Genomic DNA, 14,795 nt, shown 5'->3' with positions numbered 1-14,795 from the left:
TACGTAAAAACTGTCCAGGAATTTTACGAAGATTTTCCTCGGGAAGATTTTCCCCATCTCCACAATGAGGCTGCAAAAGCTATATCAGTGTTTGGATCGACATACGTGTGCGAAAGGTTTATTTTGATTATGAAACTAAATAAGTCAGGATTACGTGGCAATCTGAGTGACAGAAATATGAGAAACTGTCTGCGTTTGTCTGTGTACCCTCAGTTTGTGCCGGATATGTACTTTATTATGTCTACAGTGAACCAAAAATAATTAAATTAATGGTGATAATTTTGTTGTATTTGTCATATGTTTTGTTGAGAATTGTAGTCATTGCAAATTTTGTACAGTAGTTCCAGAATATAAAATTTGCTTGTTTCACATGTAGTTGGAATCACTTATTCCACATCATACTGCATTCTGTAGACTACTTTCAAGTCTGTTTCTATATCTCAGCTTAAATGCTGTAAGAATTTTATGAGTGACAATGTGAGAAGCACGATATTGTTGTTATAATGCAGTTTCAAACCCAGTGTTATTGTTATTTTTCTGATGGTGTACGAACAGCCAACAAAGATTCAGTATTGCTCAACATGATGTGTTGTACAGAGTTTAATATTATCAAATGACGTTATATGAAACTAAGCCACATGCGAGCAGGGCGGTGTTCCTTACACGAATGCACTGTCGCGTGTGGCGCGTTTGTAGTTCCGTGCATGCACGCGCAATCAGCTGGTATGGTGGTGGGGGACATGTGACGTCAGAAGGGAGCGATCCGCATGCGTGTGAAACCTCGGCACACGTGCCACGTTCTTGGCCGGCCCTGATGTAAGAAGTCCATGATGTACTGTTGTGGCATCAGTGTTCCCACAATCACTACCTGACATAACCTGAAGTCATACCCATTGGCTCGGCACACAATAACACCAGGAGAAACAGCACTGTGTCTCTTCAAAACATTGAAAAAATGGGATCTCTCCCCATGTTGCCACTATACTCACTGACAATGACCATCCAGTGTAGTGCAGAGCCGTGATTTATTGCTGAACACAATGTGATGCCATTCGTCAGTAGCCCACTCCAAATGTAATTGTTTGTGTTGTGGTGTTAATGTCAGCCTTTGCATCTGATGGTCTAGTTACTGCTAGTCTCTGACTAGTGGTGTAGGATAACACAAAATGTTACAGGGAGTTCAGTACTTGTTCTCGGATGGCATGCTTAGATGTGAAGGGGTTGTAATGTGCTTGGTGCACACTACATAGTGGTGGTCAGACATGGTCAACTAGAACCTTGATGATGAGTATGCCTAGCCTAACATTTCAATGCATTCCAGCATTGAGCCACTATCATATCCAAATAGCCTACAAATCTATATCTCGCACACTTCAATGAACTGGCCAGATGGAGACCCACAATGTGCTCCTTTCAAACTCTGTCAGGTGCCAATAATACTGTCTCACAGGGGTATAGCCCATGCAAAATACAGTGGCCGATGTGGAGTGACCAATTTTTATTCAAAGCACTGGGCAAGTTCGTTCATTTGTTCAGAAGAGAAGACTGACAGTGTCTGAAACCTTCCAACTGGTCGGGCAATGACGGAATCGAGGCACACACTTTGCAGTCTTTCTCATATGATTTTACAGGAACTATTCAGTAAAAAAATCATTTTTGCTTTACTTATAGCTTTGTATGTCAGGTTCATCATGGCGTGCCCATCATTTCGTTAATTGCCATACTTATTGTGGTATTAATGTTAAAGTAAGACACTGCGCAAAATTCAAAAAAGTTTGTAATGAATATAAATGTCACTGTGATTTTGCTTTTTCTGCATATTACATACTATGTTGCAGCATATGAAATTTAGCTGACACATTGAATTTTTCTTTAGGCTTGGCTGGAGGTCTGTCACCAGTCTCGAGAAAATTGATATAACATAGCAACCTCATTTTCGGTGTGCCAGTGATAAAGCCAGGGTGAAATATCCACAACATTCCTCATATTTCATAAAAGGGTTGGATGTTTCAAAATGAGATTTTGGCAAATAATAGGACACAAAGAGGAGAGTATTTTGCAATATGGTTATTATGCAAAACTTCATTATCTACCGTGTTATTCCACCAACTACAGACTTTTTTGATGAAAGAATGCAATTTTTAAGGACCATCAAAAGCTGGTGAAATGAGAAAAGCTATAGGTTTTGGAACAACATAAGTGAAGACATTACACATTTATTTTGTACTGAGAATGTGCTTTTTCATAAGTTCCCCACTTAATAAACTGCTTTTTCAGAATTCTTTTGCGACTGCAGCTGACGAACGACATGCTAGTGTGGTGAGACTGTGTAAACTCCACTGTGTTTTGGCAAAAGAAGCAAATTTTAACATGGCAACCACAGAAATGTGTAGGTTTTACTCAAAGTTCTCCACGCATGATGCTTCTCTGAAAGTTACAAATGGTTAACAAGCCAGGCAAAAATAAATTGCTGCTTTTTGGGCGAAATTCTAACCAAAGCAGAGGTGACAGTAGATCCTTTTGAATGGCCACAATGCATGTTTGGATGTGGAGGGGCCTTACTTAGTATTTACAGAAAATGTGAGCATAGGCTTCAGTTTAGAATGGCAGTTCCCCTCCAGCAATTGGCATTTCCCTTACAGCACTTGACTGTAACCCCCACCACTACCGCTCTCCCCATGTGTGCCGTGCTGTCTGTGCATTCTGCTTGCACTATGCATGGTGTCTGTGTGTCCTTCACAGTGATCATTCATTAAAATTTGATGCTATTCACACCCCTTATATACACTACCAGGTCTTGTAACAACTCTAAACACGAACATCTGTAGTGCACTCTGGTGGCTGTTCTGTCAAGAGAATTGCATCTCTTTATCATTAGATAGCTGCCGATCATGTGTACGTGTATGAAGTTGCACTGATATCTGACCATGTCTTCTGGGTGTTTTAGCTTTTTTCATGTACAAATACAATTATGCATATGACTTACTAAAGCAGCTTTTTAATTTCGTTTGTTACAGTGCTCACACTAATTTTCACTTTAATATTTTTTCTTGCTGGAAGTACCAATAACAATAATTTTATGCAAAAAATACAACAACAAGCAATTGTATTTTTATTTTACCTGTTGCTCTCTGACACAAAATGGGATTTTCTGGGAAGTGAGTCTGTTTTAACAAATAGTCTTTCAATAAATTTACCAGCAATCTTGTAAATGTATTTCCATCCCAAAACTTCCTTAACGAAGTTGTATGGAAATAAATGTCCTTGGACTATTGTAACACAATTTTAACATAATTATTACAAGCAGTAGAAGAAATAAAAGTAACTATCACTCTTCAACACTTCAACTATATGGTGAGTACTTATGTGTCCTCCTTACATGGTTTGTATTCCACCGAGAACTGTCCACTGTTATATTATGCAGAATGACTGTTTCTCAAAACAACAATACAGATGTTATCCTTCCTCGTTGCAATACAACCCAAAACTCTCACCTATAAATAAGCTTATAAGAGAGAAATATGCGCTAAAATGAGATGAGTGCCTCTTAAAATATTCCCAGTGACCTCCAGGGTCATCTTCAGCCATTCACTCAACATTTGATTGTGCCAAAACTAGCCCATGGCTCATACGTGAGTCACCCCATTGTAAAAGGTGCCCTGCGTACTCTGCCAGTATCAGATGTTCCAACCTTTACACTGGAAAAACACAAGCAGCTAGCATAACTTTTGGAAACACACTGTATAGATGAGCTCTATCTACAGAACAGGCAAGGTGGTTATGGCTAGGAACCCACATTTAGAAACAGTGGGATTCAAATAAACCATCAGGTCACCCAGATTTAGGTTTTCCATAGTTTTCCTCAATTTCTTAAGCAGATTTTCGGAAGATTCCTTTGAATAGGACATTCCAGTTTCATTCTACATTATTCTTCAGTCCTAAATGATTGCATATTTCTAATGAACTCACTGTCAACAAGCTGTTAATCCCTTATCTTCCTTCCTTCCTTCCTTTTAGCAGTAAGTACAGAATTTTATAGGACATAACTAATATTAAGCAGTGAATCAGGATAAATTTCTGAACACAAAATATTTACATTTGCAACACTAAGTGTCCTATTGTGGAGCATGCTGCAAACATAAAACTAAAGACTTTGGTACTTGTTACACTCTGTTTGTCATTGGCTCTCATGGACATCTGGTTTTATTTTACACTAGTTACTTTGTTCTCGGTTCCTCACAGCATTTCACTTGTAGTTGCACCTTGCATTTCTTTCCTGTTTCTTATATATTCTTTTTCATGTATTTCCCTCTAGTTGATTCTCCTTATCCACTTTCTTTGTCACTATTTATTTTCTTTAAAATTCGACTTTTTGATCGCCTGTAGTTATCTAACAGAAGTGCTTTTTACTTTGTAATCACTACATGTATCTTGCATCTCTTGTATTCCAGATTTTGGAGTGTTTATTTATTTCACATCAAACACACTTTTCCTGTTGCCCCTTTTCAAGCTGTTGCTGTTTTTCCAGTAACACACACACACACACACACACACAAACATGCACACACCTATGACTGTGGTGACCGTGATTATGAGCTGTTGCCCTAGGTAGAGGTTGGGGAGGGGGATGGTGGAATTTGTGAAAACTGTGACAAGGGAGCAATGAGTTGATATGAAGTTATTAGAGTTAAAAAGAGAAAAGGGCACATGGCTCTCAGTAACAGTGGCAAAGTAAGGATTAATTATGATAACAATCACAAAGCCACAATGGTCGAACATGAGAGATGAAGAAAAAATGAGAGAAAGGGGGGGGGGAGAAAATTTGGGAGAAATGGGTGTACAAAGTCAGCAAAACAAGTAAAATAATAGAACAAGCTGGATTTAGAAGCGGAAATAGTAAAATGAAACTGTTGCAAGGCATGAAAATAATTATAAAACTTAATAAAATAATGAAGCAGAATTGCTGGCCAGCAGTTCAGCCTCATAGTTTTCTCATATTAACATTCATTTGATATAATTATAGAATCAAGTGGAGAATATGGCTTATCACTTTGTGTTTTTCACTTTCACACAAGAGAAAATTAGGCAAACCACTTTAAGACTGAAAAAGAGAGAATTTCCAGGACTGTGTTGAATCCCTGCAGAAGTAATACAAGCCTTGATTGATCATTAGATATCCAACTGCATGAACTGTGCAATGAGTGTCTCTTACAGGGAAGGTCCCTGTACTGTGTAACAATGCTGTAGTGGTGACTCAAGAATAATTACAGAAGATAAGTATAATGCTCTAATTCAGGAACTTTAAGGAATGTGCCAAGGTGTCAAATTGTAGCCAGCATCTCACAAAATTACATACCACCTGCTGAAAGAGAACCTACTAAGAAATCCCGAAAAACAATTAAATAATGTAAGGATTAGAAGAAGCGTAATAAAGAGATATGAAGGGATATTCCATGTGAATGTCATAATTTCACACATCACATAGAGGAGACAGACAGAAAAGGTACAAATGTGATGCACAAAATTATAAATTTCACAAATCACAAATTGAGCTTCCATTGAGAACAGTCAGGAAATACCACGAATCAATATGAAATCAGCTTCAGCAGTCAGAAGAGTGCAATGAAGTGTGCTACTGAGATTAATGAGCATGTACTATATGATCCCAGATGATGCAGTACTGGTAATTGTAGGAATATGGCTGTTGTATTAGCTAAAGACAGGCAGTCAAACATAAGCCTGAAGGCTACTTGTAACTGAGTTCCATATGAAAAAATTAACGCAAGATCACATTCTGTGATTGGCCAAATGAGTGCAACACTTCAGATGCAGAAAACATATGAACTTCTTCCTAATATCAAGGCAGACTGAGATTGAGATTGCTTCACCTGTTGGACAGTCATGCATTATCTGTTCAGTGATGGTTTCTATATTATGTATCTTAATTCAAAAGACAGGCAAATGATAATTGCACCTATGGCAGTAGGGGTACTGTGGAGCATACATTGTGGAACTTTACATTGTGGATGCAGAAGATAATGTCACCAGGCATTAAGGACACTGGATCCCAGGGCACCACTTAGGAACTAGTTGATCTGGTGTGTCTTTGAAGGTACTGCACCTACAATATCCAGGAAGGTCAAGGAGGACTTCATGAAGCTTTGTGCCAGGATAGTGCCATCCCTGCAAATCAACATTCTATACACTCAGAGAGGAAACAACTGAGTCTTACAACCATGGAAGGAAATGGTCTTCAGGACTTTCCACCAGATTACCGTAAGTGATTACAGAAACCTGGATTCTACAAAGTTACAGTGAATTGTGGAATGAGATGTCACAGTGTAAATGCTGCAGGCACATTAACATATGCCGAAAGAATCCAGCACTGTTGTCCAGGATAGTTTGAGGGTGGACAGTAGCAAGAAATAACCTTCTATAGATTAGATACCTTAGTTATGCAAGAAAATGATGGCCCTAATGAATGAATGAAGAGAATCTTAGTCACAAATGCAGAAGTACTAACAGTACTTGATTAGAGGATCAGTAGTAGTTTTGTAGCAGAAAAAAGCAGTTTTCTCCTCTCTCTCTCTCTCTCTCTCTTTTTTTTTTTTTTTTTTTTTTTTTTTTTTTTTTTTTTTTTTTTTTTGTTAGGTAATTTTTATGTGTAGTATTAACTTTTTAGGATTTGCAGGTAACGATAGTTTGAGATAAACTTTTTATCACACCAAAAAGTGGGCTGTATGTCCTCTTTTAGCTTTTCATATTATGAGGTGTATTTGTGAAGAGTCCATACCTATTATAAAAAGGGATGTACATACGTATTTATGTATGTATGTTCCACTTGTACAATTGGACCAATTTCAACCAGACTTGGTAGACATATCACATACTGTCTGGAAAGAATTGCTATGGGAATAGGAACCACTGCCATACTGCACAAACACCCATACTTTATTCATCCAGTATTTGAGAATGAGAGCACTTTCTGACTTGCAGCTAACTTTCAAAATAATTTCAAACATTTATGAAACTTTTTCTCACTGAGAACCCCCACAAAGTGATGAAAGGGAAAAAATGTTTGTTTACACTTTCACTGCCAGTGCAGTTAAGTTGCCACAGGAAGCATGACATTTTAATTTATTGCTTCTTTGCTATTAAGTCTGTTTATAAAATGTTTTACAGGAAGTATTCACATATACCACTGAATGTACCAGCAAAATTATATCACTGTATGACGTATAGTTCAGGATATGAAACATCATAAACACTGAGATGCAAGGGAAACTGCCATATCATGCATAAAGTTTTAATTTATTACATTTTTACTACTAACTCTATTCACAGCACGTTTTGCAGATAGTATCTACATATACCACTACTAAATTATATCTTCACACAACACATAGTTCGGGAGATATGATGGCTTAAATATTGAGCTGTGTGAAAATGAAACTCGCTAGAGATACAGGAGAAATATGTGTACAAATACATATGCAACATGTTAATATATCACATCCCATCAAGGACAGTGACACAACTCAAAAATGCAATACCGTAGAAAACTTGGGTTGAAGAATCCCTACATATTGTAAAGTGGATGTACCAGGGTGTTAAAACAAGAAGAGGGAGGGGGGCAGCTACAATTTATTTTTTCATGAAGTTTCCCACTTGAGAAATACATTTTTCCCAGTGAGAAGAATATTTTTTATCACAGCATCGCAGAATGAAACTGGTTGCGTCAAGAGCCACGTGTGGACGAATTTATTCACACCTTTGTCATCTTCAAATTGGTGCTCTCCTAGAGCTTCTTTAACTGGTCCAAACAAATGGAGACCATCAGAGCTGCATTATGGGACCTGGCACTGCCATGGAGGAGGGTGACCTATTTAATTGGTTGGTCTCATTTTTCACTGTAGTGTGCACCCCTCACCTTATTCATCAGCTTGCAGTAGTATGCAGTGTACATCGCTCCTGCAAAAAATTAGTGAGCAAAATCCTCCACCAGTTAAAAAAATGGTTGAACTACCTAGTCTACTAACAGTCAAGTCTTGGCTTTCACTTGGGCTTCCTTCCCTTTCCTCTGCCACTCATTACTTCATTACTAGCTCGTTTGACTTGGAGAGTGTATTTGTGGACACGCCTTTTGTTGCAGGTGACAGACCAACTCAAAAATGCATCACCTTCTTTCACAAACCTTGTTGTAAGCCTCTGACAGACCTCCAAACATCTCAACTTCTGATTTTCGAGATGAGGAACCTACGAGGGTTATTCCAAAAGTAAGGTCCGATTGATTGCCAAATTGAAACCACAGTGAACATCAGAAATGTTTTACTTGTAACAATTAGCTACACCTTTCAGCTACTTCTCTACGTAGTCGCCGTTCTGACTTAGACTTTTGTCATAGCGTTGTACCAACTTTTCAATAGCCTCATCATAGAAGGCAGCCGCCAGTGCTTTCCGCCAATTCTCCATGCTGGCCTACACCTCGTTGTCTGTGTCAAAATGTTGTCTTCAAAGACAGCGGTTCATGTGACCAGAGATGAAACTCAGGGGGAGACAATTGCGGACTGTATTGTGGGTAATCTAACATTTCCATTTGAAAACGATGCAGGAGCATCTTCATTGCCCCTGCAGAATGCGGCTGAGAATTGTCGTGAAGACGAAACAGCACGACAGTTATGTAATGTTGGCTGCATAGCTTCAGGCGAAATTTCTCACCAGGCCCTCGTACTTGGCGGCAGACACTATTTTCTAGACATCTTTACGCACTCACTGCGAGCTCAGAAATGAGAAGAGCGACGTGATGCTAACTGGGGTTATACTAGAGACACTACCCAACACATCTGTGCAAAGCTTTATCGGATTTTCATAGTCGTTTCCATTTCGCGACCGATCGGACCTTACTTTTGGAATAACCCTCGTATTTAGAACACACTTTGTGGAGCAGCAGTTCATTTATGATGATTGCTTGAAAGCTCCCATAACTTTTTTGACATGTTCTGCAATTTCTGATACTCTCACCCACCAATAGCCCTCAAGAATGCCTCGAACTGCAAAAATGTTTTAATCTGCATTGCAAGTGTGGGGATGTCAGTTGTGTTGCTGATTTTACACACAATCTCATCTTTTCTTGAACTCTTTTTGCCAGACAAACACATGCATCCTTTACAATATTTGATCACTGAACTGCACAGTCAATCTCTAAAAAATTTCCATCACTTGAAGTTCTTCATGAACAAGAAAGTTTATAATTGTCTAGCATCAGTGGCCAGAGGCAGAGGTTTTGTGTGTGTGTGTGTGTGTGTGTGTGTGTGTGTGTGTGTGAGTGAGTGAGTGAGTGAGAGAGAGAGAGACAGAGACAGACAGACAGACAGAGTTATGCTTGAGTGAATATGTTTGTGTAGTCTGCTTTAGAAGAAGGCCTTTTGGCCAAAAGCTCACATGTGTGGCAGTCTTTTAGTCGTGCCTGTCTGTGACTCAACACCTCCATTACATGGTGAATAACAATATATCATTTTCATGTTGTCTAACATGTTCCAAGTAGCTTCAAAAGTGGTTTGCAGTTGTAGTTTAGTGGTTTAGCTGGTATGCTAAAAGAAAATAGTAAAGATCACCAGTGGAAACACAGAACTAGTTGAATTGTCTTTAGAGCAGTTGTAGATAACAACTGCATGGACAGCAAAAGAAATAAACAGAGTAGTAAACATGCTAACTTGACCTGCAGTGCTTCTGGTAAACAATATAGTGTTTCCACAAGTAAGTGGCTGCTCTGTTTGGAAAGGAAAGCTTACAGTCAGTGTTTGTTACCAGTTTTGACTGCAGTGGAATATGCAATTCAGGCCATAATGAAAATGAAATGGACGTGGGTAGGACATGTAACTAGGATAAGGAACAGCAAATGTACCACAAAAGTTTTCTGTTAGATGGTGGATAGGTGACATTAAAAGCATGCAGGAGCTATGTTGAGGTATATAATTGAAGATTGTAAAGCTTATAAAAGACAAGAGGGTGCATTTATAATTCTGTGGATACCAAGTGGCTGATGATGATGAGCAACAGTCGTGTCCGAAGCACAACTAGGACCAGTGGCATAGAGTGTACAGATGGTGGCGTCACACCCTTGTGGGACTCACCAGTGATGGCTGGCATGGTCTGGAGTTCAAAGGTGATGGATAGTAGGGATGTGTGTCAGACTTGTGGTACGGAAATTGCACCTGTTTGATTAACAGGGCTTGGGCTTCCACTATTGGGAAGGAGCTTTTTAAGTGTTCTCCACTTATCACTGCCAATGTTAGCCTCAGCAGCATGGGCTCATTATGTTTGAGGCACTATTGAAGTACCTACAGTTGCTGGACCTAAGACAAGGAATCCAAATTATCATTCTTTATTGAGAGAAGGTATTGTATCCTTAGATTGGCTGTGGTTCAACACACACACACACACACACACACACACACACACACGCACACACACACACACACACACACACACACACACACTATTGTCTTCTCATATTTTCTTTCTTCAGAGGCAACAGTTTGAATTTTAATGTTCAATATTATTTTTTCAGGACATAATAATTTAATTTTGGGAATCTACTGCAAATGCAAGATTGGCTGTTTCCACATGCAAACAGCTGTAGAACTTCCAGGAAATATTGTAATTGATGAATTTGACATTTACTTTCATGTAATTGCACTTGGCTCATAAACTATTTTTTATGATATGTTTTTTACATTATCTGTGTGATGAAATTTTTTTGCCTGTTTGATAAGTGCAAAGTGTCTTTGCATTTTTTGTCAGTGCAACCTTTCAGTACAAGGGTACTAGGTGGAACTGCACTTAGGCGACACAAGCAAGCCCATTTTTTACATTGTTAGTACATTTTTTCCCAACACCAAGAATAATATTGGTAATATAATATTTAAACATATATTCTATCTTTTGCAGTTTCCATTTTGTGTAGCAAGATTCATAGAGTTCTCTAACCATGTAATGTGTTAAAAAGGGATCTTCTTGTCCACATCATTAAGAAAGCTTCAGAGCCCTGTATATTATATAAATGAAAACCAAACCTTTTTTAACTTGTAGTAATGCTACAATACCTAGATTTCCAGTTTTCACATGGTACAACTATGTCCAATTCTTGATATTGATGGTGTCTACAATATTTCAGATATCCAGAGTGTTTAAGCGATTAAGATACTGCAGCCAAAAGCAAGTCTTTATATCTTATGCATTTTTCTAATAATGCAGTTTTATGCTAGACCCCAGAATTTTTAATATTTTAATGTAATTTATATGGAAATTAAATGTGTTTATAGAAGTAGAATAGGTTATCAATATATCTGTTGTATTTTGCAGAAGGTGATGTATCAGCCATAGGAAGATCAATTGTAATTATGAACAAGGATCGTGGCTCAGAAAGATTTGCATGTGCAAATATAGAACCAGATAAGGACATCATAAAATATGCCAACATACAAAAACCACCAAAATTTGTTTTGTAGGTATCGAAAAGCAAACATATTTTGCTAAAAAGAGAGAGAACTTCTCATTGTATAATCTTTTCCACTCACTAAAAATTACAGTTTTAGAATGATATTCTAGTTTTCATTTAACTTTTTATCATGAAATATATTTATTTATTTGCTGTGTTTCCATTTTGGCTACTTTCATTTACATTCTTTCAAAGTATGACTTCAAGTCTTTCAAAATAAGTTACATTCTTTTTGTTCCTGATATATATGTATTTATTTCAGGGCACAGTTCATTGAGGATGTTCGAGAAGTAATGGGAGTTCCAGAATGGATGTTAAATGTAGATAGTCGTAGGACTAAAATACTGCACTCAGGTGCATGCATTCAGTTTCTACTTCACTTTAAAGGTAACTAAATACATGTTAAATGGCTGCTGAGTGAATTATACAATTTATATTACTACTGTTTAAAGTGCTGATCCACCATCTGCTAAACAGCTGACTGTCAGTAGATTTCAGACTGTTAGAGACTGATATAGACTGATCAGCCAGAACATTGTTACTACCCACCTACTATCAATATAAACCCATCCAGGTGGTAGCAGCATCACCTGGCGAGGAATGACTGCTAGTCAGACACATGCTTGACGCATGTAGTGTAGTGAGAGCATGACTTGTCAGTGAGTGCATGATTTGTCAGGTGTTTGAGGAGTGCTGTGGTGAGTGTCTTAACACATGGTGAAACCGAGCTGAAACCGTGTCCAGGTGTCGTAGGATTGGGCGGTCACCCCTCATTACAGATCTCGGACGTCATAGATTGGGCAAACTCATAAAACAGGACAGGTGGTGAACTGTGACAGAACTAACATCAGACTGTAATGGTGGGCAGAGTACAAGTGTGTCTGAACACACAGTGCACCAAACACTCATAGCAATGGACTTTCACAGGTGACAATACATTCATGTGCCAATGTTAACACTATGACATTGGCAACTTTGACTGAAATGGGCATGTGACCATTGGCACTGGGTGTTGGCACAGTGACAGAGTGTTGCAGTGTCTGATGAATCTGACACCTTCTTCATCATGCTGATGTGAGGGTACGAATCCATTGTCTTCCAGGGGAACAGCTCCTTGACACTTATACTGTGCGACAGATACAAGCAGGTGGCAGCTCCATTATGCTATGGGGAGCAGTCACGTAGGCTTCCATGGGTCCATTCGAGGTCGTGCTAGGCACCATGATGGCCAAGGAGTATCGTGCACTGGTTTCAGACCACCTACACCCCTTCATGATGATCATATTTCCTGATGGCAGTGGCATTTTTCAACAAGATAATGCACCAGATCATGAGGTCAGGAGAGTGGTTCGAGGAACACAGTGGCGAGTTCTAATTGATGTGCTGGTCTCCCAATTCGTCATATCTGAGCCTGATCAAACACATCTGGGATGAGACTGAATATCGCATCAGAGCTCATCAGCCCCCCCCCCCCCCCCTTGCCAAAATTTATGGGAATTAGGAGACTTGTATGTGCAGATGTGATACCAACTCCCTCCAGCATCACACCAAGGCCTCAATGCTCCTTTGCCGTGATGGCCACTGCTGTTATCAGTGCCAAAAGGTATATAATATATTTATTTCAATAAAATATTTCACTTCTAAGAAAGATGTCAATCAAGGAAAAAATAAAAAAAATAATTTACAAAAAAAAAAAAAAAAAAAAAAAAAAGTGGAAAGTGGCCATGTAGCGCAACATAGTTGACTTCAGTGAGTGGTTCGCAACTCCGGCTTTACACTAATTATGCACCTTTGATTTTAGTTAAATTTCTTGGCATCTGTACCCATTCCAAACTGTCTTCTATATTCTGCCTTCCACGGCATCATGAAGTGCCATAGCAAACATCCTACTTGACCTGAGACTGTCTATGTCCCTGTGATTATCTTATTTTACTGTGCTCTCATTCTGATTTTCTAAAACACCTTCATTGCTTCTACCACTCATGTCTTCTATGTTTACCTCACCTGATCTGTGGATTGTTGTTTTCTGTTTCTGCACAATATTTCGACAGGTGGCACAGGTGACTTCTTTAGATGCTGTGAGTTTTGCTGCTGTGTGTACTTGTTGCTTGTACTTCAACCAAACTGTGAAATATTGTTGGCCTCACACTACTTTTTATAGCTGTTTTTTATTCCTGATGCTCACTATGTCCTTATGCTCCTTCGTTTGTAAGAGATTCTGTGAAATGCAAATTCTCTCAGCTCTTTCTAACTCTGGTGGATGTGATAGCCAGCATAATTTTAATAACTTGAGTGCCAGATCTTAAGCATTACTTAAATTGAAATGTCTTTCCCTTTTATTAGGTTCTCTAACATCTTTGTTTCAGTAGCCTCCTTAATTATGCTTTCCCAGAAACTTGGTGTTTTTATCATTATGCTGGTGCAATTGTATTTCATTTCATGATTATATTTGAATCAGTGCTCAGTAACAGCTGATTTGCTTGGTTGGTTGAGTCAGGTGTGTTGCTGATGTTCCTTGCATCTCTCCTCAACTTTTCTAATAGTCTGGCCCACATAAGACATGCCACATTTGCGTGGAGTATGTTATGTACTATTCTTTCAGAGATGTTGATCATCTTTAATATTACAAACAAGACTTTTTATCTTAGTTGAGGGTACATAAGATGAAGATTGTCAAATGTTACAAAACCTTTGATGCTATGTCATTATACCATAACCAATGTATATTCCACAGTTGACAAGGAAATATAAACTTTAGTGTTTATCATTGGATAATAAACAGATGTGAAATAAGTTTATTAGCCCACTTTGACACATAAATTACTGAATAAAACCTTGTTATGGACCATGAGATATCTAACATCTTATTATAAAGAGACTGAGGTCACTTTTAATTTTAAAACATACCATGCACCAACCTGAACTATTGTTGGCTTAGCACACAATCCTCATGACATAGCAATCTACATGTACACTTATGCAAATGCTGACAGAACAGAGAAGTCACATCATTTGTTTTTGTGCTTTTGGTTTTCTTGACTGGGTGTTAACATACTGTTATGTTCTTTTGCTTGTATAGAGTTTGAATTCAGTTAGAATTATCTGTGCTTTGACAGCACACATTACATTTGACATGGAGCTTTGTATTGCCTGATGATGGCACAATAGAATGCAGAAACCAGTTGTCTCTGGAATAAATCAGATAGGAAAATACAAATGTTGATTTATTTATTGCTGCTTATATAAATATTGGCTGTCATTCTATCATCCTTTCTAGCAAGGATGAATAAAGTGA

At 38.4% G+C, this 14,795-nt stretch overlaps 1 protein-coding gene across 5 annotated transcripts in view; it reads left to right on the top strand.

Annotated features, from left to right (window-relative positions):
- The window catches only part of LOC126474916 (uncharacterized), a 408,277-nt gene that overhangs the window by 376,543 nt on the left and 16,939 nt on the right, over nt 1–14,795 (top strand). For all 5 annotated transcript variants that reach the window (XM_050102418.1, XM_050102416.1, XM_050102417.1 and 2 more), the window contains 2 exons: nt 11,365–11,506; nt 11,763–11,887. In XM_050102418.1, the coding sequence (XP_049958375.1) occupies nt 11,365–11,506; nt 11,763–11,887 (267 nt within the window). The remainder of the gene's footprint in view (nt 1–11,364; nt 11,507–11,762; nt 11,888–14,795) is intronic.

This window comes from Schistocerca serialis, chromosome 4, assembly GCF_023864345.2.
Source record: "Schistocerca serialis cubense isolate TAMUIC-IGC-003099 chromosome 4, iqSchSeri2.2, whole genome shotgun sequence".
In the NCBI taxonomy this organism is placed as follows: Eukaryota; Metazoa; Arthropoda; class Insecta; order Orthoptera; family Acrididae; genus Schistocerca; species Schistocerca serialis.
This window is presented reverse-complemented; position numbering and strand designations above follow the sequence as displayed.